Genomic DNA, 26,614 nt, shown 5'->3' on the forward strand with positions numbered 1-26,614 from the left:
TTACAATTGTCTTCAAACACGGAACGGGCACCACGAAGAGTGAGCCCCTGGCAGAGCCTGGGCACAACCCCAGCTGGGCACCATCCTGAGTGGAGCCTGACCTGGCGATCTCCCTGATGACTTCCTGCCAATCTGTAACTAAACAGAGGAGGCAGGTGTCCTCGCCCTGGGCACTGCCTGGTGTCCAACCTCCTTAAGTGGCGCTGATGTCTTCACGGCCCTCAGAGGGCAGAGGGCACTGCTCCAGAGAAGAGAGGCTGGGTCCAGAGACCCCTGCTTTACTCCAGAACCTCTTCTCATTTCCATCCGCTTTCTATTCCATTCCTCAAAATGACATTTTCTTTCCCAGACTACCTTTTAAAAACAGACTCATGCCCTCTTGAGTGGAAAACATCAATGACAAAGGACAGGAGGGCAGCCGACCCACACCCCTGCCTCTCCACTCAGAAGCACCTGCCCCGCAGGACCGACCCCTGCGCCTTGCGCTGCCAGGGTCGCTCCATGGTGCGAGCACTAGGAAAAGCCCCCCCACCCCCACTGCCATGCCCACAGGGCTACTCTTCTGACCCCTTGTCTCTGCCGCCCACCTGTGCTCCCAGGCAGCACTCAGCTCCCCAAAGACACCATCAGGGAAGGGGAGCCCATGTATTGGAGTTCATTGCCCACCCAGTACTGTCTCTGAGGTCTGAGGTCCAGACGCCAGGCACGGAGGCCCCGTGAGTCACTCCCTAGCCTCTGGGCTCAAAGCAAAACTCAGGGCTCTCCCAGTCTCAGAAGTCCCACCAGGATCCATAGGCCCACAAGCCTCAGTTGCTCCAGAATCTCTCCCCTGCCCTGCTCTGGCTCTGGGAAACTCTGCCCGCTCCAAGCCTCCTGCCACATGTGAAGGAGGACTTGGCTGCTTCATTTCCCTCCCTCCCGCCCTCTGCAGGAGGTGCTGACAGCAGGTCAAAAGGCAGGCAGCAAAAAACTGAGTGTGGGTACCTGAGCAGGCTGGCCTCCCTGCTGAGCGTGGGTACCTGAGCAGGCTGGCCACCCTGCTGAGCATGGGTACCTGAGCAGGCTGGCCACCCTGCCTGGCAGGGCGCCTTGTGGGGTAGCAGCTGCAAGCAGACCACTCTCCTCCTTCCCTCACCAGGAGGAAGTTCCCTTCCACTTTTGTAAACTAAGGACTGTTCTTTCAACAGACTGCCTTTATTTCATCATTCTCACTGTGCCGGGTGGCAACTAGAGTGACAGCAACCGTGTATCGTGCCTTATTGCCAACAACAAATATTCTTTATCCTTTTCTTTATTAGCCCATTTTTATATGGGAAATTGAGTCTTGAGGTGGTGTATTATTCTAGCAAAGGCCCTGGACTCAGAGGTGGCCTCACTCGAGTCTGTGTCTAGCATCTCCAGGCGGAGCTCGACTTCACCTCTGCATGCCTCAGTTCTCTCTGGAAGTCAGGAGAGAGGACGAGGAGACCTCTCCAGAGGCCCTGCCCCTGTGAAGCCCCCAGACTGACCTCATGTCTCCTCGCTGACATCAGGAAACAGGAGCAGGTGGTGTGGGATGCCCAGGGTCCTCTTTGTTTTGAAGTGATGGCTCAAGAGAAGGGACACCATTTATGCTACTCCAGAACCTCTTCTTCAGCCCTGACCCTGAGCTGGGGAGAGCAGCCTGGTCCTTCCACTGGGCCCTGGCCCTGCGGAGGTCAGAGGATCAGGCTTTCTGACCGCCCTAACTAGGGAGCAGGACTTCTCCTTGGAGCTCTGCACGATCTTTCTGAAGAACTAGATCTCATCATGTGGACACTTGGGAGGAGAAGCAGCTATTTCTGAGTAAAAATTCATCACTGGTGTTTTAAACAATGGAGAGTATTATACATTAGAAGTCAAGTTTATTAGAAGACCTGCCAAGTTCATTAGAAGTCTCTCATTTGCATTGGCCTTTGCGTTGGCCATAAATTTAGTAATTTTTGTTACTAAATTTAGCTCAGTATCCAGAACAGTAACGTCTGCAGCAGGGAGTCTGGTCCTCATCTAAGACTACAAAATCTCCCCATCTTTGTTTTTCCTTCCTTTTCTTTTTACTGTTTTTAATTCATGCCACTTTGTTACATTTTATGTATCACTTTTTCTGTATGTATGCTTGCTAAAGCATCATTACTTTAAGAATACATAAGATTTTTCTGCATGAGAGGAAATAATATAAAAATGAAACAATCAGTGGTGACTTATTAAATTAGTAAGCATGTAGTGATTTCCATTTTACCTGTTCACACCTAATAAAGCATTTTCAATCCTTGTTTCTCTTTGAAAACCAGACAAACAATCCAGCCAAATGGCCTCAAAGTTCAAAGTGGACAAGACCCACAGTGAGTGTTCTCATGACCACTTCCCCTGTGACATGCAGGATTGAATTACCTGCTCAGAAGGGAAACGGGGCCCTGCGGCCATGTCTCCACCCATGGCTGGACTTCCATGCATTCATGAGCCCCCAGAAGCAGTGAGGTCAGAGGCAGAGTTTGTGCCACAGCAGGCCACTGATGCCTCAGGGCTGCAAGGAAACAGGAGGAGCCAGAGAGGCAGAGCTGGCCTTCAGCAGAATCAGCAGGATAGCCACTCCGCTCAGAGACGAGCCTCAGGAGAGGACAGAAAGGATGCTGCACCTCCCAATCTCTGCACCCTCACTGCCCAGGAGAGAGAGAGAGCTGAAACTGTCCCCACCTGGGAACAGAGGTAACCGACGGGGAAAGAAAGGCCTGCACTTCCTGCTCAGGCTCTCCAAGGCTGCAGAAGGAAGAGGCAGGGGCCCTGCGTGGGGAAGCCCTGGCTCTGCGTGAGGACTCTGTCCTGAGGAGGGCGTGTTCAACTTGTGCCCACCAAGCCCAGAGGGAGAGGTGTCCATCAGCAACCAACAATCGAGTGAACTGTAGGGAGGGACAGGGAGGCCCTTGCTTGGTTTCCTCTGATCCCCGGGGGGCTCCCAGCAGGCAGCTGCACACCTACAGGCAGCTGTCTGTCAGATCCATTTCCTTCCATTCCCTCTGCATTGCTGAGATGTTCCTGGGGGTGGGAGGAGCTGGGTGCCCAGGATGTTCAGATTGCCTGGCACAGTTGGTGCATTCCATGTGGCTCTGAGGAGCCCACTCCTCACTGCAGACCTCCCCCTAGGAAGCAGACAGGGAATCTGGGTAGCACAGCGGGGTGGGCAGACTCTAGAGGGCCATGATCTGAGCAGGTCTCAATCCCTGCCTGGAGGCCCCAGTGCAAGCTCAGGTAAGCTGGTTCCCTGCCCTCTGCCCTCTAGCCCCCAGTCTCTGCCTTCCTCACCCCCTGGGTGCAGCTCCAGTGCGACTCCTCCAACTCCTCCTCTAAGGACTAACTAGCTCTTGCTTCCCTTTGTGGATGTGGGACACAGAAGGCCGCTGGGAGAGGAGGCCACTTGCTGGATGTGAGACTGGATCGGTGTTAGGAAGTAAGGAAATGGACATTCTCTCCAGCACTGTCTCTACATGTTTAAATGACTCCTGCGCTTGCAAAGAAAATGACACGCGTGTGTTCTGGTACCCATTTCCTCCCTGATATTCATGTGTGACCTTCTTCATATGTAACATTTCTAAAGACAAAATCTCAATGGGTGAAATGGAAGCATGAAGTACACATTCTAAAATGTCCTTCCCACCTCTTTGGAAACAACTCTCCAGAGGCCCTGTCTTCAACCTAAACCCATCTTCACCAAGCTTGGCAGGTGGCCAGCCACCCTTGTTCTCAGTAGTGACGGAGAAGCCAGGGAGCCTGGGGAGGGACAGGTCTGGGTCTCAGAGAGCATCCTGCACATGCGCAGTGCCGCCTCAGCTGGAGGGCGCTCCCTGGAAGTCCAGCCACTCAGTAGGCTTCTCCCTGCCATTGCTGACACTGCCCGGCTGACGTGGAAGGCCAGCACCATTTTGCCAGATTCTTCCCGTTCCAGGAAGCTGTCTGCTCCTCTGGTTTTGCCAACATCTGGACCAGAGACTGAATGACCACACAAACTGGCTGAGAAGGGGCCGAGGCAGAGACGGCCAGGGCCCTCTCCAGCCCACCTCCCCCCTGCAGCGACCTCTGGGCCTCCTTCAGCAGATGAGTTCACAGGCACCATGACTCTTGGCCTATCCGTGTGCACATTTCAAGATTATTAGAAGATAAATGTGAGTTGTTTTTTTTTAAAAAAAAAACAAACTGAATTACCTTTAGAGCAATTTGTCAGCCTCTAAATTTCAAAGTAAATTTCAGGTGAGACCAAAGCGCTCTCGAGAGTTTCTTCTAAAGCCAAGAAAACCTCTGAAGAATTTTCCAACTACCTCCAAGCTCAAAGCAGATTGTAATGATTTTCCTGTTTTCTTTTCTGATTATAAAAGTGTGATTCACACTCACACACTTGAGAATTGCAAGCAGAGTTCCAGGAAGCAAAAATAACCCACAATCCACAAAACTGCATTCTCTCCAGCACCGTCTCTACATGTTTAAATGACTCCTGCACTTGCAAAGAAAATGACACGCATGTGCTCTGGTACCCATTTCCTCCCTGACATTCATGGTTTATCTTCAACTTCAGGGAAAACCAAGCAGAGAGAGGACGGGAGAGAGTAGAAAGAAGGGGGCTACCATCGGTCCTGCTTGCAAAAGATCCGATAAGTTTACCCAAAACCAGCACACATGAGGCAGGGGGTACCCGCCAGAGATGGGAGTTTGCCCTGCACAACAAAGAATCCCTTTTTACAGTGGTTAGAGACACAAGATTTGAGATTGATGAAAAAAAAGTAGCCCGTCTACAAAGTAAAGATGGAAAGCTTCTTTTGACCCCATGATAAAGGAAGATAACAAAGAGCACATAATAACTGAGATAACCCTTCAGCCACAAGGGAAAGAGCTAAGTCAACACAATCCTGCACTGTCCCCTCTGAATGCAGGCCTGGAGGAGGAGAGTACGTGGCACGGAGCTTCAAGGGCAGGATTGGCTGTTGCCATCTGTTTTAGTCAGGTGTTTCACTTCTGTGACGAAAGAACGCCACCAGAGCAATTTCAGGGGAGGGAAAGTTTATTGGGGGCTCACAGTTTCAGAGGTCTTAGTCCACAGAAGGTCAGCTCCATTCCTCAGGGGTCAGGGTGACGCTGAACACCATGACCGAAGAGTGTGGCTCACATGATGATCAGGAAGCAGAGGGAGATTCCCCTGCCAGATATGAATATATGCCCAGAGCCACGCCCCAATTCCCACCCCTCCAGCCACACCCACCACTGCCGTCACCACCCAGTTAATCCCACCAGGGAATTCATTCACTGATTGGGTTAAGACTCTCACAACCCAATCACGGCTCCTCTGAACCCTCTTGCATTGTCTCACATGTGAGCTTTTGGGGGACACCTCACCTCCAATCTCTCTAATCTCCCATCATTACCCCTGAGATCTGATGGCCAGGATGTGGGTTTGGATGCTATGTCTTCTCAAGCCACTGACTTTTGAATCTAATAGTTAAGAATAAAGTGTCCAGAGGTGACCGCTACTGATCCGTTGATCGGAACACTGAATCTGATTTAGGCTCTCCATGTGCCGGACAGCCTGCCACCTCCAGAACACCAGGCTGGTGGGGCAGGGAATACGCCCTGGAGGAGCAAAGTCTGCCAGAACCAGACGGCCCTCACAATGCACTGTTGCGTGTGGCTGCCAGGTGGTGCCCGCAGGAGCAGGAGGGGCAGGCAGGGCTTCGCAGAGGGGCACGTGCGCTGTGTCCTGGTGTAAGCGTTCATGGGGCAGCAGGGGACTCCGCAGCGGTGCTGCATAGGTGACTGGGGCACCCAGGGAGTCCAGCAAGTGGGGCGCCTTGGGCACCATGCGGTGGGGACTGCAGACAAGACTGGGCCAGCAGGCTGCAGCCCCTCACAAGAGCCCAGGGGACGTGGCAGGGCCAGCAGCTACGCAGGAGGGAAGGGAGCCCAGCAGTGATGATGTTAGTCCTGCTGTGGAAAAGTGCAGGCTGATGTGGGAGAGGCCTTTAGGAAGAGGCTTCACTGCCCTGTGGGAAAAGGAGGGACACTTGGAGAGTGACTGCAGAGCCTGGCTGCTGCCTCCCTCTGGCTGAGTGACACAGAAGAAAGAGGCACCTGCACCAACAGGCAGAGGTCAAACAGAGCTCTCCTGTGGTGTCTCCCCTTTGTGGAGGAAGGAGCCATTATGCATGTGCACCTGACTCCAAGGCAGAGGGCCGCAGCCAAGCCCTGCTCTAGTACCCAGCTCTCTTCTGTGCCATGCAGATACCCTGGGTCACTGCTGGCCTCTACCCTCCTCCAGCAGCTGACTGACTTTCCCACAGACAGGGACACTGAGCCCTCTGACTGCACCTAGCGTCCAGGTCTCTGTACACCTAGAGAGTGACAAAGCCCGTGTGGCCATCTGCGTGTGTCTTTGAACCGCAACTGGCCAGATGGGAATCCCTGTGCACTGCCCTTTAAGGGCATCCCCTGCAGTGGCCCAGCAGGAGGGAGTGGACCAGCCTGCTCTCAGCAGCTTTCTTTCCAAAGCCCTGTCAGGCTACAGGATGCCACGGGGACTTTGGCCAACATCTGCCACCAGCTTTAGTCACTTGATGCCTTGCAGTATGCACTGAGCAGTCACCATGAGGCCAACGGCACCAGGGCAGAAAACCATTTCTGTGCCTCAGGTGTTGTTTCCTTGGAGAGGAAGAGATGTGATGGACCATCAGGGGAGATGGTCATCAGGGCATGTGAGCACAGCCATCACCACTTGGGGACAGCACTGCCACATGAGGGGCTGGCCCTTACCACCCATTTGGCAGTGTCCACTTTGATCTGAGGCACCTATAAAACTGCCTTCTTAAGAGTATACACCCTGGCTGCCTGGTCAACTCCCACCCCACCAGCCACCACCCTGGCCACAGGACAATGTGGAGGCCTTCTAAGTGCAAATGGACGTGAGTCAAGAGGTCAAGGACAATTGGCTTGGGGGCATCTGCATGGCTGAAGAGGCAGAGAGAGCGGCGGAGGTGATGGGAGAGGACATGGGTATCTACCACCTGGCTGTGTTTATTGAACCATCTGTGCAAGCACAGGCTTCCGGGCACCTGACATCAGCACTGGCAAATCCCTGCGGATGCACTCCTGGACAAGACAGGTGGCCTCGTGGCCCTGCCGGATGCCCCAGGCAGCCCGGACAGCACGGTGCAAGACCACTGCTCAGGGGTGGGCAGCCACAGCAGATTCAATGGAGGCACTTAACCCTGAGGATGGGCGAGGACTGGACCCACCAAGGTCCAGTGGTGTGCAGCTGGGCAAAGCCTCGGGAGGCCAGGCGAAGGAAGAGGGGTGGAGCCGCCTGGCACATGCCAGGTGCCCTGGGGAAGGATAACATCTCCCCTTTGAGGTGGCTCCTCTTCTAGGAAAACCCAGAGGCCTAGAAAGAGCAGGAGGACCTGCACACTGGAACAGGGGGATGGCTGGTGACGGTAACCCCCAAGGACGCAGTCACCAGGAGAAGCTATGAGCATTGGGAAGGCATTTGGACATGAGCTGAGGACAAAGGGCAGTCACCTGCAATGCCAGGCTGTGTTTAAGACACACGCTCAGAGCCCTCAGGACTGAGGACAAGGAGGACCCTGGAGGCAGGGAGACGCGCTGTGAGCTGAATGTTCCCGGAGAGGACAGTGCACGAGCAGACAAAGGTGGCCCTGCAATGTGCCCAGGAGGCAGGGTCGACCAGACTTGGGGTCTGAGGGGGACAAGAGGGCAGGGAGCCAGCCTGAACCCAGGGTTCTTGCCTCAGCCAAGCCACACCGATGGGCAGCGCCTCCCCCACTCCCCACTAGCCACTTTCAACAGTCTGAGGTGTAGGAGGCAGGGAATGGCCAGGCAGAGAGTGTGTCGCTTTCCACAAGGAGAACAAACCCTCTAGAGTGAGTGCCCGGCTCCCCCTGACAGCAGGCTCCACCACCTCCCAGGGAGACCTGTGGGCCCAGGGCACTGTCCCAGGACAGGTCCCAGGCATGGCCTTTCTGAAGAGCTACTTAACCACTTCCAAAATAGTAGCAACACATAGCCCTAAAACCAAATGCCTCCCAGGGTGGAGAGCACATTCTGCATTCCCAAACTTGCTCCTTAATTAGGAGCAGAGCCCGGTGGCTGGTTCGTTTTCAGAAGTACGCACGAGGAGAGCCAGAAACATCTCGACATGCCACAGCTGCCAGAGGGTCCTCGTGTCTGAATTCCTAACTGGGTTAAAAAAAAAACAACCAGGAATGTTCACGCTGGTTGATTCAGGATTCAAAACAGAACCTACGACGTGCATTTCTGTATTGTTCAAACCATGTCTAAAAGGATTCACAAGGCATGAGGCGGAATCCCATGCTTGTCCTTACCAAGGGACATGAAGGCTGTCCTGTGTTCTCCCCAGGACACAGCAAGCATCCCAGGCGATTTGCTTTGTAAAGGTGGAAACCTGAGCCGAGAGATATTTGTATGGCACCTGCTCCTCCCCTGGGGGCCCAGAGGACTTCACTTTTTCTTGGCAAGCCCTTTTCACGGACTGGACTAAATTCCGGTGAACCCTCGTGGAGCCTCCAGGTGCACCCGGGGTCTGTGGTGCAGGTATTCTCCTCACCTGCGCAGGTTTCCCTCAAGCACCTCCATGTACTTCACGGTCTTCTCCTTCACACTCGCTTCTGCAAAACAGAAGTGCAACATGAATGTCCCTGAAGTGAGACAGAAACCAGAATCACACAGGCCGGGGACATGTCCAGGATCGTGGCCACGCCTCTGGCAACAGAGGCCTCCTGTGTCAGGAAAACACTGAGGCCCATCACGGCAGGGACCCGTGTCCTGTGCAGGGAAGGAGGCTGAGGTTTCAGGTGTCTCTGAGGGAGTCAGAGATGGGGCACCCTCACTGTGCTGTCCTGGCTTGGTTCCTTCCAGGCCACACACTGACCGCCCGCCCATCAGTGGTCACGGGTGCTCCATCTCCCCACCTGCAGCCAACTTGGCTGTGGGACACAGGGAAGAGAACAGAGTGTGGAGCAACCTCTGCCCTACAGAAGATGCAGCCGAGGACCATAGGCCCACTCACTGGCATGACCCTCCAGTGAGGCCAGCCACCCTTTGACCCTCCAGTGAGGCCAGCCACCATCTGAGTCGATGCAGAGCACACCAGTCACCAAATACACACAGAAGGGGCAAGTGGCAGCGAGCACTGGACATGAGGAAGACCTGAACCCCCGGGCAGGCTCTGAGGACTGGATAGCCCCTCCCCAGGCGCTGAGTATGGGCATGAAGTGCTCCGAAGGGCACCCGCAGGGGTGGCACTTGCAGAGGGGGCTGTAGTGGCCATCCACTGTCAGGGCAGCTTCCCTGCTGGCCTCATTCTGGACTCCGCTTAGTCTCCAGGTAGTCCACATTGCAGGGCTCACTACCACTGTGAACTGGGAACCCGCAGAGCAGAGGCCCGCCTGCCCCAAATGGCGCCCCTGGAGTCTGGGGTCCTACTCTGCCAACGTGTATGTTGGAGTAGGGTCAGGTGTATGGAAGAAGCTGGAAATGCACCCTGGACCTCCTTGCAAAGAAACTAAATATTTACTCAAAAAAATAAAATAATCAGAAATGTTGGTTCATTGCTTCATAAAAAGAGATATTTGGGCAATTAAACTGTTTATGTCATGTGCTAAGTGTTTTTCCAGGTGACTTGTTCAACATAATCATCCCTCATGTCCAGGAGGTGGGCAACAGGACCCTTCCCAAATGCCAGAGTTTGAGATGCTAAGTGCCATCTATAAAAGGGCAGAGAACCTGCATATAACCTATACACATCCTCGTGCATGATCCAAATCCTCCTGGATTCCTGGCAATGCCTCAGACGGTGGGAATGGCCTGTGAATAGTTGTTCCATATTTAGTACAGACCCGGGTTTTGTCAAATAGTCCCAATCTGAGGTGGGTTGGATCCATGGATGCAGAACCCCAGAACAGAGGGCTGACTGGCTTTCCTTTTATTTTAACACCTGCCACATGCCAGGTATTGTCTGCATGTGGGGATTTGCCTGTCACCAGAAGGCTCTACAAAGCAGAGCTCTGCTCAACAGCCGATCTGGAGCAAGTACAGCAAGTTCCAAAAGTCCCAGACGGAGAAGCTCTTCCTGCTCCACATCCCATTCCCTTGGGAAAGGTCAGCAAACAGAAAAGCTCAAGACTCCTGCTTCTGCAGCGGTTACATCCTGACTGGGCGATGATTGAAAGAAGTTCCCTAGAAACTTAAGGTAAGTACTGTGGAGAGCAAGTTAAAGAAAGACAATCGAGGCTGCAGAGCGGTGAGAGCAGGCCTCCTGGGAAGGTGACGCCTGAGTAATAGCTTGCAGAGGGCAGGGGAGAGATGGCAAGCGTCCTGAGCTGAGCAGGGCAGGCGGAAGGGCAGCCAGTCTGAAGGTCCCAGGGCTGGAGCCACCCTGAGTGCACCACAAAGTGGCTGGGGCCCAGTGCTCCACGGAGAGAAGAGACAAGGCAGGCAGAACCTAGGCCCAGTCACGTGGCCATGAGGCAGACTGTGCTCCCAAATGGGGCCCCAGCATGCCTCTGTTCTAGAACCTTCCATTCCCCATCCAGAGGCAAAGCCCATTTCCCTCCCAGGAATCTGGACAGGCTGTGACCTCTCCACACCCAAGTGTAATGGGATTCCATGCGACTCTGCCTGGCCCCCTCTTCTGGGAGCCGGCCACCATGCCATGAGGAAGCCCATGTCCCATGGAGCCACGTGCAGGGGTGGAGGCAACAGCCAGGCACAGGCCTTAGCCCGCAGCCAGCATCAACCCCAGACGTGCCTGACAGGCTGTCGGTATTTTGCCTTTGCACCAGAGGGACCCAGACATCACGGATAGACAAACCAACCCACACACCTGTCCAAATTCCAGCTCTCAGAACTCACAGACCTCAGTGATGGTGACACCGTGCCATGTGGCTGCAAGAATCAGAAAGTCTCTGCCAGGGTGTAAGTCCCAACTAAATGGGAGATGCTACAGAGTAAGGGGGACTGGCTCATAGTCACCAAGCTGAGGATCACAGAGGACAGGGTGGAAGCAGACAGATGCTGGGAAGTTCCTATTATCATCCAGGAGAAGGCCACCAGCTGTCAGGGAGGAAAAGGATTGCTGTACCTCACCATCAAAGTGTCATAGCCCGTCTCAAAAGACCACTTAAGAAGAGAGGGCATAACAGGTTCACCTGGCCAGTTTTATGTCATGCAGGACCCAAGAACCCAGGGAAAACCATGGGAGATGCTGGGTGGTACAGGAGGTACTGGCTGCCAGGGAGGTGCTAAGTGCCACAGTTAATGCTAAGTGCCACAGAAGAATGCTGAGCACCATAGTTAGTGCTGAGTGCCAGGGAGGTGCCAGTGCCACAGTTAGTGCTCAGTGCCGTGGGATATGCTGAGTTCCACAGTTAGTGCTAAGTACCACGGGAGATTCTGGGTGCTGTAGTCAGTGTTCAGTGCCACAGGAGCTGCTCAGAGCCATGGGATATTCTGATTTCCACAGTTAGTGCTAAGTACCATGGGAGATTCTGGGTGCTGTAGTCAGTGCTCAGTGCCACAGGAGCTGCTCAGTGCCACAGTTAATTCTAACTGCCAGGGAGGTGCTGAATGCCAGGGAGAGGCTGAGTGCTCCAGGAAACGCTAATGGATCAAAGAGAAGGGACCCCAGGGCTCCTGATAAAGGCAGGAAGGCATCTGCTTCTCCCCTTTGCCAAGTGATGCTGATTACGTGATCCAGGCCACACCACCAGAGTGGAATGCACGTAACTAGGTTACTCCAACTAAATAAAAACCAGTTGACACTTGAATGTGGTTAATCTGTGAAATGTTTACAGAGTGTAGGCCACAAACACAAACCACCATCCAGGTGTCCAGTCTTGGCCCACTTCACACAAGACGCTATGCCCGACATGCCAAGGACCCCACTCCAGGGACACAGAGATGGCTAGGGCCAGGCGCTGACCCTGACTTCTCCCTGTGGGGCACCATAAACAGTCTTCATCAGAACCAACAACCCCAAAACATCCCATGGGCCTGATGGGAACCCTGACCGAGGCCCCCGCAGTACCCTTTCAGGGTAGGCGTGGCGGGAGGGAGAAGAGCGGTGCGGGCCCAGCTGGGTTTCCGCAGATGACAGCCTGCGTCTGCCTGACAGAGGGCAGCACTGCTAGTCATGGACGTGGGCAGGAGGTCAGCAGCCTCTGGCAGACTGGCCGTGAAGTCGCACAGAACACGGCTTCTGGGAACTGAAGTGGTCAAGAGGGCAGCCGCTGATTCCGAGGCCTAAACGTGGACAGGAGCCAGGGCTCTCCGTGGGGCCGCCCACTCATGTGGTCAGACATTAGCTGCTCCACTGAGGGGCTTGGCCATCACACAGCACCTGGAAGGCCTGGCCTCACTTTGGAAAAACAAGACATCAGATTTCAAAATTTCACTCCTCACTGGCAGAGGTGCCGAGAGCAGAGTATGGGAAAATGCCACATGACCCCGGGACTCAGCTGTCCAGACAGGACCCAAATCCAGTGCTCATCCCTCCACCTCCACTGGCCGCCCTGTGGGAGGCACAGGCTGAGGTTTTCCTTCAAGTCCACTCAGAGGGCTCTGAACAGCAGCCCTGCGCCCAGAGCCCATCGCAAGGGCCAGCCAGTCCTCTGCCCAGGTCTGTAGAAACAGAGCAGGCAGCAGAGAAGGAAGGAGACAGAGTAGGAGCTCCATGGCCAGCGCTCACACACGCAGCCCCAAAGCCCCCGGTCTCACCAGCTGGGCCTGTTGCCAGCCCACACACCTCCCCTACTGGCCCCTCACCTGTCCCCTGCCCTCACTCCCAGGGGCAGATGCCAGACACCACCAGCTAACAGATACCACCAGAACAGTCACTCACACCCCAGTTAGGCCTGCTGCCCTGTGCAGACTCCTGATGCCCTGGAAGCCCTGGGCCCAATAAATCAGCAGGTGTCAGGACAGAAGGGAGAGCCAGCCGATGCCACAGGGTGGAAGCAAGCCGGAAGCAGGAAGGTCCCTTCCAGCCTCGCGCATGCCTCGTCCGATATCCTTGCCAGTGGAAAGAAGCCCCTGCCCACATCGATCCCCACCGACCCTGGGGGCTCCCGGGGCTGATGCTCTACTTTCCAGCCTGTGACTGCAGGGTGTGGGGTCTGGTAACTGAGCTGAGTGTCAGACCTGCTCAGCGAGCTGCTGACTCCCTCTAGCACTGTGCAGGTAAGAGCAGCCTCGTTCTCTGATTCGTCCCTTCCTCCCTCCCTCAACATAACACACATGCACACACACACACGCATACACAGGTGCACACACGTGCTCACACGAACACACACGTGCTCACACGAACACACACATGCACAGATTGAATTCTCGTCCTTCTTGTTGACAGGACAAGGAATGCAACCTGGAACTTGCTTTTTAAGATGAAAAACTTTCTTCTTGAAATATTTGATGTTTAAAAAAAAAAAAAACACCATATCCACCTGATCTTCCTAGGCTAGAGAAAGTAGCCCCACCCCCTAGCTAGCGTGATGCTTCCAGCTGCGTCATTTACTTCATTCAAGTCTCACAATAATTCTCGGAATCCCTTTTGAGGATGACGAGGCTGAGGCTGAAGGAAACCATTTCACAGAGTAAATGAAAACCTCAGGCCCAGCTGGTTTATGCCAAATCTACGCCTTTAACCAACCCACACTTCCGAGGCCCAGGTGAGGAGGCCGCTTATGGACCTCACTGGGGCACTCTCAGTTTCCAGGAGGGAACTTGCCCTCTGGAGCCGGGGCTCCCGTACATGACTCTGGGAGTTTTTCTTGCAAGAGGGTCCTGCGACACCGTGTGTTAGGCTGGGGACAGGCTGACTCCCTGCCCCTGCACTTCCTGGCACAGAACCCAGGGGTTCAACAATTCCCAGGTCAGGTCTCCTAGCGTTAAGAAGCTGCGCTCACCTAGCATCTGAGTGATGGCTTTCATTTCTGTGTTCTGGTGGGGTCTTGCTGACCCCACAGGGGTGGACCCTCCTGGAGTCAGTGACTCCTACAGAACCCGCCCTTCCCACCCCAGCCAGAGCACAGCCCACACACCTCCCCTGCTGGGCCCTCATCTGTCCCCTGCCCTCATTCCCAGGGCAGGTGCCAGACAACCAGGGACCTCCCCTGCACCAGAGCCCTAAAACCTCTCACGCTGGCTGCCCCAAGCCTGCCTGCCCTGCCTGGCCCACCTCATCCCTCAAAAGCGACAGGGAAAGCTCTGTCAACATCTCTCCCTCTCCTCCTGACTACCCCAGTGCTTCCCATGTGGCTTTGCAGAGCGCAGCTGCCCCTTCTTCTGGAACGGAGAGCACCCAGCTCCCTTCTCAGCGGCAGGCATCTCCTGACCTGGGGCCTGGCCACACCTGGCTAATGTCAGAGCCACATGCTAACATCTGTGGGGCCTGCTGCATTTAGCCACTTGCTGGTCATAGCTTCAAGTGCCTGGTGTGTGGTCACCTACTGTCTCTGCCCCTGCCCCATGCTATAGCAATGAGCCTGTTCCTACCCACATCTGCAGTCCATTCTGAAATGGACGAGGGAGAAGAGAAGGGCAAGCCTGGCAGCATGAGCACGGTTAGCAAAATGAATTTCAACCATATGGAAGTGGCTGATGGGGAATGCAGTCCTTCACCTCCACCAGGGTGTGGCTGTGAGCCCCGGGACAGCACAGGCCTGGCCAGCTCTGGGAAGGCAGGCAATGCCCCTGGGCACCAGGGAGCACCTACCTGGTGTGCCTCCCGGTACCGCGGTACAGTGCCCTGACACTGGGCTTTGCATATCTGCCTGTCATGTCTTCCATTCCACACAGCAGAGCTGGGAGGCAGGGAAGGCGGAATGCAGAGCTCAGACAGGAAACGCAGGGTCGCCCTGCCGCATCCTGAGGGGTCAGGTACAATGTTCCACGTGGCTCTTCCCACTGGAGAGGGAGCCCATGTTCCTTCTCACCCCTGTACTGGTCTCCTGGGCCTTGGAACAGAAGCCAAGCACCCACCCAGGGCCTGAAGGGCCTGCCCCCGCATGGGCCCTGTCCCCTCTCCCCTGGTCTGCTCCTTAATTCACCGCAGAGCCCTTACCCCTGCCCCTGCCCGTGAGCACCACCACCCCAACTTCCCTGCCAGGGCTTTCCCGTCCCATAGGCCTCAGCTGTAAGGTCTCCTCCTTTGTGGACGCTCCCTTCCAGTCACTGGCTGCCTGGGACTTCCTCTGTGTTTCTCAACAGTTGCCTCCAAGTCCTTACAACAGTGGTGACTTCCCCTGCTTTTGGTCTGTCTCTCCTATTAGAATCCAAGTTTCCTGACGACAGTGTATCAGCAGCAGGGTGTCTCGCCCCTTGGGTTCCTTGCTTTTCTGGCCATGCTCCTGGTTCCCACTGTCCTTTGTCAGAGCATAGAGTGGCATGTGGGAAGCACCCTGGAGGTGAATGCAAGTGGGGGCTCCTTGTCTCCCTGGGGAAGCACCAGGGCCACTTGTGCCATGCACTCACAGGGGTGGGGTCACAGGGCCCCAGTGTGATCCCAGCACTCGGCCTAGAAACCCTCACCAAGGCCAGCAGAACAGCCACGTGTATCTCTGTGGGCCTGACGGTGGCTGAACGAAACCCTCCCTGGGAACCAGGATGCAGGACTACTGGGGGCGCAGCGGAGCAACCTGCTGCCCACCTGGTGCCTTCAGGCAGACACCTGTGCCCCTGCTGAAAAGTCGCACTCTGCTCTCCGCCTGCTGCCTGCTGCTTGCTGGGTGGGCACAGCCAGGGGACCAGGGCTCCCTGGGAGACAGAATGAAGGAGGTCAGCCAGGACAGGCTGGCTGGCTCTGGCCCCCCACAAGTGGGGAGTGAGCTGCCATGTCCAGGCAGGAGCATGTCTCCAACCTCTGACTCCGGAAATCGTATCTGGGACAATGCTAATGTGAAATCTGGACACACTGAAACAGACGGTGGCATGCAGCGTCCCTAAACATTTACAGCAGTGTCCCACCCGCCCACCCCTCCCTCTTACCCCTCAAGAGCACCAGGTCGTCAAGAATTTAAAAATAGCCTAATATGGATTTCAAGTAGAGTAAGCTAAATGAGCCCGATTTTCTACGCCTTTCATTTTGAATTATGCGCTGGATGTCTAGAGGCACGAGCTTGAGTGAGGAGGATGCGACATTTAAAATCTAATTTTCAAAAATCGGGTCCTAAGGCAGAACAGTGAAAATGCATTTGCACATATAATTGCGCCTGCAAATCGACACTGGCAGAACAGCGCCCGGCTGGCTTGCGCAACGGCCTGGCCCAGGCGCACCAAGCCACGGGAGCCAGCTCACTCGCTCGGTGGGTACTAGCTGAGCCCTGCCCAGTGCCAGCTGGTGCACCCCATGCCCAAGCAGATGTGCTCTGAGCTCACAGGCTGGAGCCCCTTGGGAACTGGCAAGGGAGTGGCTCTGGTGAGGGCCTTCACCACAAAGGGGGGGGGTGGGGGTGGGGCAGGACAGCAGAGCCAGTGAACTGAAGAAAAGCACCTTCTCCAGGCAGGGCAAGGCGGAGGTCGGGCCCTTCGCCCAGCAGAGTGGAAACCTGCCCAGAGAAGGGAACAGGGAGGAGCAGAGGCAGCATGGCCAGGAGCCTACATGCAAGGCCAGAAGCAAAGGCGGACGGCACAGTGGAAAGTGGAACATCAGGCTGACTGAAGACCAAACTGGGCACCAGAAGACAAGAGGGCAGCGGCCAGAAGCCAGCATGGACACAGGTGGTGCATGGATTCAGCTTGACATGACCTCAGTCATCTTGATTCATAGCTGCCACCACCGTCCCTGCCTGCATAAGCTCCCAGCACAGTGTGAGCAGACTAAACCACCAGAGTGGTATGTGGAGCTTGGCAACAGGACCCTGGGGCCAGAAAAGTGCCCTTGGTATCAGCTGGAGATGAACCAGGTGTCTCAAAGTCACTTTTTTCCTGAACACCCCTCTTTCTGACCACATCCCAGGGACCCTCTGGTCTAGCTGCAGCCCAGGGCCATACTGCCATCAGCAAGTTCCCAGCAAACCCGCCCCCTGCCATCCTGGACCTGTCTGCTTCTTTCTTTAGTCGCATGCACCTTCAGCCAGTTCTCATACCCAGACAGGGCTGTTTCAGAACCGGTGTGTGATAGGAGAGGTGCTGAGGATATAGACCTGGCAGGCATTATGGTCAGGTTGGATGTATCACCCACCCAGCTACTCACTGAGCACCTACTATGTGCTGGGCATGATTCATGTATCACCCACTCAGCAACTCACTGAGCACCTGCTACATGCTGGGCACCATCCTACAGCTAGAGCTGCAAGAGCAAAGCCGTGTCAGATGAAAAGGTATCTGTGAACTGCCGAGAGTCCAGCCTGACTTGGAATCCGCCTGTTACTACCTGCTGAATAGCTGAAGGAAGGGCAGAGGGAGCTGGCATCCAGGAGGGGACACAGAGAACGGCACAGTGAATGCCTGGGGCAATATAAACCTGAAAGGGACCATGGGAGCACAGAGTGGCCAGGGGAGGCCCCTGAGACGGAGGCGCTTCCACCAAGATGACAGAGAGTCCATGTGCAGCAGGAGAGCTTGGCCATCTGGTGGACAGCACTGGGGAGGACGGGGACGAAGGCAAGTTCTTGGCCTTTCTAACACTTGACGCTGGGTGTGTCTGGGCAGTTGTGCTATAGAGGGTGGTCGAGGGGCTGAAATCAGGGAGGTGGAGAGCAGGGCCCCTACGTGTTTGCAAAGCCCAGAGAGGAGCGGGGCCACTCAAGATGGGGACAATTCATGCTGCCACAGACTGGATGTTTTAAAGCCACATGACAGATCATCTCCCCATCTGGTCAGCTCCCTGCTGAGGGTCTCCCAGGCTGAAAGGAAGGGTCCTTTCTGGGGACTCAGTTCAACCTGCTTCCAGGAGTTGGTGGCGCGCGGTTCCCATGGCTGTGGGCAGAGGCCCCATCTCCTCCCTGCACAGCAGCTCTCCGGCTCACCGTCCCTCCCTCGTCCCCAGAACCAGCAGTGGCATGAGCTCTTCTCTGCTGGCTCTTCCCCCACTTCTCTCCTGTGCCCACCAGGGAAAGTGTTCCACGTCCAGGGCTCGGGTGGTCAGAGTGGGCCCACTTGGCCATCCAGGATGGTCCCTCAGGATCCACAGCCTTCCTCAGGTCTGCACCATCCTGTGGCCTTATACTAAACGTCTTCACGGGTTCTGGGGTCAGGACATCCTTGGGGACTTACCTACCATGTGGCCTTGTAGCACATCTTCAGTGTCTGGGGTCAGGCGTCCTTAGAGCCGTCATCTGCCTGTGTCATCAGAGCCAACAGAAAAGGAGGCTGGAGACAAATCGCAAGGAACAAAGTCTTTGAAAGATGGGGGAGGAGGAGCCAGCAAAGATGAGGGCGAAGGAGTGGGCAGAAGAGGAGGACCCAGGAGGGGCGTGTGACCACAGGGCTCCCAAAGCCAGCCCATGGGCCAGAGGCCACCTACAGAGCTGGGGAGGATTGCCTGGGCTCCACGATAAAAAGACATTGTGATCCACAACCACCCTCACACACATCCTTGCACACACACCCACGTCCACACACACGTGCACTTAGAATCCCACCAGGTCTGAGCTCCCAGCCCACGGCCGCCCCAGCCTGCTGACGCAGGGCTCTTTCCACCCAGAGCCTTCCCTACCTCAATGGGGCCCCAAGGGCCCTGCCACCCACAGCCCTCACAGTGACCGTCTGCTGGCCTTCACAGACCAGCTGGCAGGCCTGGCGGGCGGAATGACTCTTAGTGCCGCTGGGCCAGCAGGGTGCAGGACCTCATGAGCCGGGCAGCAAGGCCGGCAGAGCCTGGAGCTGAGGAGACAGCCGGCCTACCCCACGTGCCAGTCCTCACTCCTGCTGGAGGAAGGGGCAGAGAACCCAGCTCTCCCTCTCCATCTGCTGAGATGGGTCCCCTGACACCCGAGAGCACTCAACGCCTCATGAAAATCTACCCCTGAACCCGAGGGGGTCTGGCATTTGTTTTACGTGTTTAAAGCACATTAAGCTTGACACCAGAGTAGCTGATAAGTTAATGTCCTAGGTATGAGGAGAAAGGGATAAAATCATTGGTTTAGAATGATCCCAGCAAAACCATTTCTTCTAAGATCGCCAGATGCGCTGTTCCAGTGAGCCATTCGTAACAGCTCGGCTGTGATCAGACGGGGATCGGGTGGATGGAGGGCTGAGCCAGCAGGCTGCAGAGCCAGCAATGCTCCTGTCCCCTCTCCCCCTGCTGAGGACTGGCGATCGTCCTTTTCCTGATACTCTTTCTGTCACTGGACCCAGAGATAAGCTAGCAGCTTCTGCTCATCATGGGGACAGGCTCCAGCTACATGGGTGAGAAACAAGGGGAATAGAAAGGCTAAGCCCAGTTTTTGACTTACAGAGAGCATCAGGAAGGCCTGCTGTGTGTCACCCTAGAATGCCATCGGAGTTTGTTTTAAAGGGATTGTGAAAACACGCTCTGGTTACAGAGTAAGAAATTCGTGTGGAGGAGAGTTCTGCGGGCTTGTTCTTAAGGTCAGTGTTGAGATTCAGAGACACACAAGGCAGCAACCTCAGCATTGTCACATGTGGTTGCTGTGTGACATCAGTCCCCAAGTCCTCAGGGATAGGACTTGGATAGGTCTGCAGCCTTTGTGTGACCCTAGCCCTGCCGTCCATCTCTGCTAGCTTTCCCCTCTGCCACACTAATTACACAGTCCTTCCACATCTACCAATAAAAATCATTTGCTATGAAGAACACATTGCTGCCCTCACCCTCTCCTCGTGGCCTGCAGGGGACGGAGGCGGCTGCCCGTGGCGGGGTGTGTCCTCACAGTGCCCTGTACATTGCTCTCCCTGTGGCATCCCCCTCCTCTGCCCACCCAGCTGGACATTGGCAGCACTACTTAGTACCCTCTATACAACCTCTGCCAAGAGCTGGGCTCCACGGGTGGGGCTGGGATGGACCTCGGGTCTGTGTGGGAGATAACACAAGGCGGCTGGGCACCAGGGCGGGGCACCAGGTGACACCATCGCTGCTGAGGCAGGGAGCACCAGGGCAGGGCTCGCCAGGGCTGGGCCTGGGCCAGAGCACTCTGGGGTCAGCACAGGCGTCTGGGGACTTCCTGCAGTCATCCCTCCCCAGAACAGCCACCTTCGCAAAGGACAGCCCTCCACAAAGGACCCCAGGCCCCTGGCAGGATGACCACGCTGAGGGCAGCCCCCCCCCCCGAGTGCTGGATAGGAGCCCCACGGCCTGTCGTGAGCACAAGGAACACGCAGCCAGGTGTGCTGCATGAGTCCTGGCCGAGCACTCTGGGAAGTTCGACTTGGCCATACACTCGTGTCACTGAGAAGACCCAGTACACAGACCTGCTGCCCTGCTTCGTGGGCAGCAAAAGGAATTCTTGTTATGGGTCTTTGTTGGTTTGTTTGTTTTTCTTTTTGGTCCTGGGGATTGAACTCGTGATCCTCCGGCCTCAGCCTCCAGAACCACTGGGATTATAGGTGTGTGCCATGGAGCCTGACTTGAGGAAGTCTTTTTTTTTTTTTTTGTGGTGCCAGGGATTGAACCCATGGCCTTGTGCATGCCAGGCAAGCACTCTGCCCACTGAGCTATCTCCCCATATCCCCAGCCCCATGACTTAAGGAATTCTTAAGGACAAGCTTAAATGTGCTTGATTTATCCTTGCCTTTTAGTCGTAATGATTTTACTTTCCCCACTCACACACTCTGTGTCTGTGTGTGCGCACGCGTGCATGCACATGTGTGTGGTGCTGGGTACAGAAGCGAAGGCCCTGTGTGTGCCAGGCACCTGCTCTACCACTGAGCCACGTCCCCGCCCAAGTGTGGCTTCAGCACGCAGCCCCTCCTGGCACAGGCCTCCGCTGGCTGAAGTGGCTGGCTGAAGTGGCTGGCTGAGGCCACCAGCCCTCACCAGGAGCAAGTATGGGCTCACCCTCACGCCCTCCATGTCACCTGTCCTTGTTGCGTGTGAAGGACAGCCTGTGCATTTATGAGGCTTTCCCCACCTCCAGCCCAGTCCTTCTTGCTTTGGAAAGTCCTGGATCTGAATTTTGAGAAGTTCTTTAATAAAGTCTAGTGCTTTCCCTTCCCCGACCCTTTGTGGATTTACTTACTCTATGTAAATGACAAAAACCAGAGGAGCCACCCAGAACTGTTCCCAAGCAGGAACAGCCTGCCCGCTACATATTAAACACCCAGTCACACCACAGTCCCCGGAGGCTTGGTCAGTGGGCCCCAGAAGATCCAGGGAGCAGACCGTCTCATCCTGGGTATTAAGACATCTGAAATCCCTTTAGCACGTTGGCAGGAGCACTCGGGGCTGCGTCATCGGCCTCTCCGGCCCAGACTCGGGGAGTCAGTCCCTGCAGGCTGCTCATACGCAGGCGGGGGCTCCACCATCAGCCCCTTCTAAACCTCTCTAAATCAACTCCTGTGGAAGTCACATCCCAGCTTAGCTCGGTCCCTCGGGAGGGGGGCTGGACACCCCCTCGCCCGCAGCTACCTGCAGACCACACTCCAGGAGCTCCGACTTCTATCATGAACCTAGACACTCCCAAGCAGGGAGCTTCCCATTTCACTGCAGAACCAACAACCACGGGTTCTCCTTGCAGGTAGGGAGCGCTGCAGACACAGCGCCCACTCAGCACACGGGAGTACGCTCAGGAGGACCTCACCACAGGGGTCGGTACCGCTCCTGATGTTTGTGCTGCTTTGAAAGCCATTCCCTCTCTTCCTCTTACTGTGCGCTGTGGCATCCGTGACTGCTCAGACACCTCAAGGTCCCTGTGTTCGGCTACAGAGACTCCAGACCTACCTCCATGGAGCGGCCCACACGCAGGGCCCCGAATCTACTCTCACCAGTAATATGGAGCCCCTGAGACTTCCGCCCCATTGAAAGGAGCATGTTTCCACATCTAACCACCCAGGAGGCATCAAAAGGAGGGTCAAAAGGAGAGGAGGGCTGCAGAGACGTTGTCCACGGACCCAAGGGCACGTCCACGCCACGGGCCTGGCGGCTATTGCCTCCTGCACGGACTCTTCTTTCCCCTTGGGCTTCTCCTTCCTTGCCTCACTTTCTTCCTTGTCCCCCGCCTTTGCCTTTTTCCAGAAACCTCAGGGGATGAGTCTCAGCCAGATTGGAGGTTGGAAGGCAGCTGACCCTTGCTTCTCACCCTCTGCTTCCTCTTTAAGTTCATGTTCACAGCCAGAGCCAAGCCAGAGCCAGGACCAGGGCCATCGCGGGCACACAGAGCAGCTCTCCCCAGATGGACCAGGCACCCGTGGAGGTGCTTGGTGACCCACCTTGGCCCCCAGCCGTGGAGGCCCGGAGGCTGAGCCAATGAGAAGACACTGGCCAAGGAGGAAACTTCCCACTTCTGCCCCGGCACACATCAGGGTAGTAACTACCTGCACATTTAATTTACGACATCGTCTTCCTCACCAATGTATTTGGAGACATACATGTAATTTTAAAAGATGCCAGGTTAAAATAAACTTGGACACTGTTTTTTAGAAACTCATGGAGATCCTTACAACAATCAGACATACCACGACATGTCTCAAAGCCAGGGGTGAGAACGGTGTTTGAAGGCCATGCAGCAGGCATCCTAACCAGAGCGGCAGACTGCTCTAAGGTGGACATACATGAATGGATTGTCATTGTGGGCAGGACGTCGTAAGGCTCATGGTCATTGCTACCTGGTTCTAGTTCTGGTTCTGCTTTCTAGGACCCAGAGCTGTCCTCTCATGGGTCAAGACTGTCCCCCAGAAGCTCTGTGCAGCAGCATTCAGAGGTGTGGACTTCGGGAAGTGATGGATTAGGAGGGTCAGAATCTTCATCAGTGGATTAATGCATTTGTAGATCCATAACTCAGTGAGTTTGTGGGGAAGATGTTGCTATAACACCCAGATCCTCCCTGCTTCCCAGCCTCCACGAGGGAGCAGCCCTGCCCCACCTGGCACTCCCCGCCACGCTGCCTCCCCACAGAGTGAGGCCAGGTGATATGGGCTAAAACCTCTGAAACAACGAGCCTTTCAAGTCATCTACCTCTGGCATTTTGTCACAACGAGGCAAAGCTGACTCAAACCCTGCAACCAAGTGACGTTGGAGTGAAAATGAAGTGTATGGCTGGCCCTCAGCTGGTGGGGCGAGCGCTGAGACTTACCAGCTCAGTCCACCATGCTTGAATAAACTTGGAGACTGTTTTTGACCTTCTGATCCACTCTGGATCAGAAGGCCTTTGGAATCTCTGCACCCCACTTCCTTATCTGAAGGTTGGGACAACTCTGTCACTCCCCTCCTAGGTTGGCTGCATGGGTCCTCCATGGTAATGACAGGGATATAAGTTGAGAGTGGTGACACAAGCACATCAGCAGAAGAGCTGGGCAGACTCACCCTGCATGGGAGAGGGACGGCACCTACAAGCCTGGGCAGGTGCAGGCAAGGGCTTTGAACAGCACTGACCCCAAGAAGTCCAGCCTGGAGTGGGCTTCTTTTGTGCAGGGACTGCCATGAAATCAGGACAGCCTTAATTCATGGGTGGGTTCAGCTTAGTCTAACCCTCTGAGAACCACCTTGGCCTCAGAGTAGCCTCTCAGGACAAACACGACGGACTCAGCTAAAGAGGTCTCAAAGGGCATGTCCCAACAAGCATTCAGATGAGGACCAAGGGCAGCACAACCAGAGAAGTGTCCAGCCGGCCTCATGGTCTTCATGAGGTGCCAGGGGTGATGGTGGGTACTCCAGTGGCTCCTGGGAGCCAAGGACATCCTGAGTGGTGGCCTGGTTTCTGGGCCTCCATGAGCAGACCTCTGAGCCTAGATGTGCGACAGGTTTGCAACCTCCTACAGCGAGCTCCCAAGCCATCGGGTCGACAGGTGACATGCTGCGTTCCTGTAGCAGGTGACAGGGTCTGCTGTTGAGCACCTGGGCACACTTTCCTGCCCCAAGGGGATGGCAATTAGGACCACAGAGAAGCCACCTAACCCCACCTGGGGGCAGTCCTGCCGCCTGGGGCAGGTGGGAGGACTGCTCTAGGACTCCCAACCTGAACGTCACTCCCTGGTGTGAGCCTCTGGGCTCAGACTTGGCCACACCGGGCCACAGTCACCGTCCCCAGAGTGGATCAGAAGGACAGCAACAACCTCGTACCCTTACAGGATGATCACACACGTGAACATGCGCCATGCATGCAGAGCTCTCCTGGCAGCGAGAACACGCCAACCAGGAAGGTGAGGTGGAGAGAGCGCTGGAGTAGATGCCCACCTGCCGTGGGCTCCCAGGAACCCATTGGCCCTTGGCCGCCACTTAGATCTCCTGACCTTACTGTAAGCAACGTCTCTTGTCTGTACAGCAACGCATCAGATTACACCATCACGAAGCTCCTTCTTGGTCAAACACCAAAGAAAATAATGGGTCTGTCCTGTTGGGCTGTTTTCTTAAAATTCCCTTTTAAACACTTTCTCTTGAATAGTGGTGTGGGCAGTGAGCACCTGGGGTGGCTATTCCCCAACTCACTCTGGGCCCTAGGGGCTCCCCGGGCCACACTTCCAGAGAGAACTGTTGTTGGCAGGCCGCGCTGCCACAGGGCTCCGGCCAGTGGGCAGCCAGGTTCTACCAGCCGCCGGCCTCCTCTCCAGAGGCCCTCAGGTAGAACGAGGCTGCCAAGGCAGAGGCAGGTCTCCTTCAGGAGAAAATAAAGGTGGGGCCTCTTCAAAACACCATTGTTCTGCCAGACTCAAGAGAAAGCCAGGGTCACCCCAGCTTCCCTCCTGCCACCCAGCCACTAAGCCCGAGGCCCGGCTCTGCCTCTGACCTCCCAGAGCCACACTGGGCTCCCCACCCAGGGCTGCCAAGGAGCCGCTGCTCCCTTGGCGCTTCCCAGCACGGCTGCGACGTGCTCATGGGGGCTCGCTGTGGCTGGGCCGGGTGGTCCAGGGCACTGCCAGCGTCCTGCTGAACCTGGGAAAGCAGCAACCCGGTGGAGGACTGCCCGTGGTAGCGTGAGAGTCAGAGGTCAAAACATTCCTTGGGCCACGAGATGGTGTTTTGTGAGGGAGTCCACGTGGGGACAGGATTCCCATATTTTGTCAAGAGTCGGGAATGCAAGGAGGAGAGGAAGGGTGACGAGAACAGTGACGCTCCCGAGGGCGGTGTCCGCGGAGGGCGAACACATTCAGGACACAAAGGGCACAGCCCCCAGACTGAGGGCACCTGTAAAGAAACGGCCAAATGGCACCTCAGAAGTCACAGTCCTGCCACAACAGGAGTCCTGCCTCTAGGAGCCCCCCCCACGGCAGGGGAGTAGAGATGGAGCGCAGATGCCCATCCAACTCCCAGGCCGGCCTCCACCAGCATGGGAGAGCAGGGGTCACGTCTGACACTCTGCTCTTAGGCCCTTAGCATAATAGGTGGTTTCTCCACTGGATAAACACAAAAGTGGAATGTCAGGAGGCTGCAGAGAAACCTCAGGAGAAGTTCCCAGAGCATACGCTGCCAAGCAGGCTGGCATGGCCACATGCCCTCAGGGCCCGGGTCCAGGTAGGCAGCACGCACCCTAGCACAGGAAGGGGCAGGGACTGGGCATGTGTCCTCACCCTGCCACGGAGGAGCCCGAGTCTGCCCAGGGAAGGCCCCGCACCACTTGCTGACCCCCTGCTCCATAGAAACCTGCCAGCAGCGCTCTCCGCACTCAGTCAGAGCTGGCCACTGTGTTTCCTCGCTGTCCATCAGCACCTCATACCCTGAGTGTTCATGTAACACTCAGCATAGCTCTGGCCCAGGGTGGGGCACAGAGACGGGCAACCTGGGGCAGGGTGGGGCATGCTGGCAATGTGCGCTGGTGGGTGAGGGGCTTCCAGGCCCCTCCACACAACACAGGGGCGCTCCACAGGTCCCTGCCCCAGTGCTCACAGCAGCAGATGTGTTACCGGGATAGAACGGGGACCCGGGACATGACAGGGTTCCAATCCTCAAACACCAGGTGTGGAGAGCTGAAGCTTCAGCTTGCGCGGGGCTCTGTCCAGAGCTAAGCACACCTGCCAGTGGTGCATTTGAAAGTCCCTGGCCAAGACCTGTGTGAAGATGCCTCACCTGAGGGTCATGAGTCAATGGCACTGAGCAGGACTCACAGGCCCTGGCAGCAGTGAGGTGGGAACCCTAAAAGGAAGGAGAATGCTGAGCCTTCTCATCCTCTGTGTCAAAGAAAAGCAGGCCCTCCTTCCTAACTGGAAAGCCACGAGGGGGTAACCGTGCCCTGGCTGCCCGGGGCCCTGGGGCTCTAGCCACGCAGCAGCAGCAACACCCACACAGGGAAGCCAGGGCACTTAAAGAGCCTCGTTGGACTGTCTGAAATTCTCAGTAAAACTCCAAGAAGCCAAGAGACTGCTGAGGAAACCACACAAATAATAAAGGAAATGCTCTGTCCCCTGGGGACGTCCCATTCGGGCTCCCTGGCCTTGGTTGAGGAGATCTCCAAGCAGGTGTGAGAACTGTGTGTGCACA

General features: G+C 55.8%; 1 protein-coding gene across 2 annotated transcripts in view; it reads right to left on the minus strand.

Annotated features, from left to right (window-relative positions):
- Positions 1-26,614, minus strand: part of Disc1 (DISC1 scaffold protein) — a 200,680-nt gene that overhangs the window by 48,389 nt on the left and 125,677 nt on the right. For both annotated transcript variants that reach the window (XM_046432128.2, XM_058575004.1), the window contains exon 10: positions 8,639-8,699. In XM_046432128.2, coding sequence (XP_046288084.1) covers positions 8,639-8,699 — 61 coding nt within the window. The remainder of the gene's footprint in view (positions 1-8,638; positions 8,700-26,614) is intronic.

Source organism: Marmota monax, unplaced genomic scaffold, assembly GCF_021218885.2.
Source record: "Marmota monax isolate L192 unplaced genomic scaffold, Marmota_monax_Labrador192_F-V1.1 WCK01_AAM20220418_F8-fsc00071, whole genome shotgun sequence".
NCBI lineage: Eukaryota > Metazoa > Chordata > Mammalia > Rodentia > Sciuridae > Marmota > Marmota monax.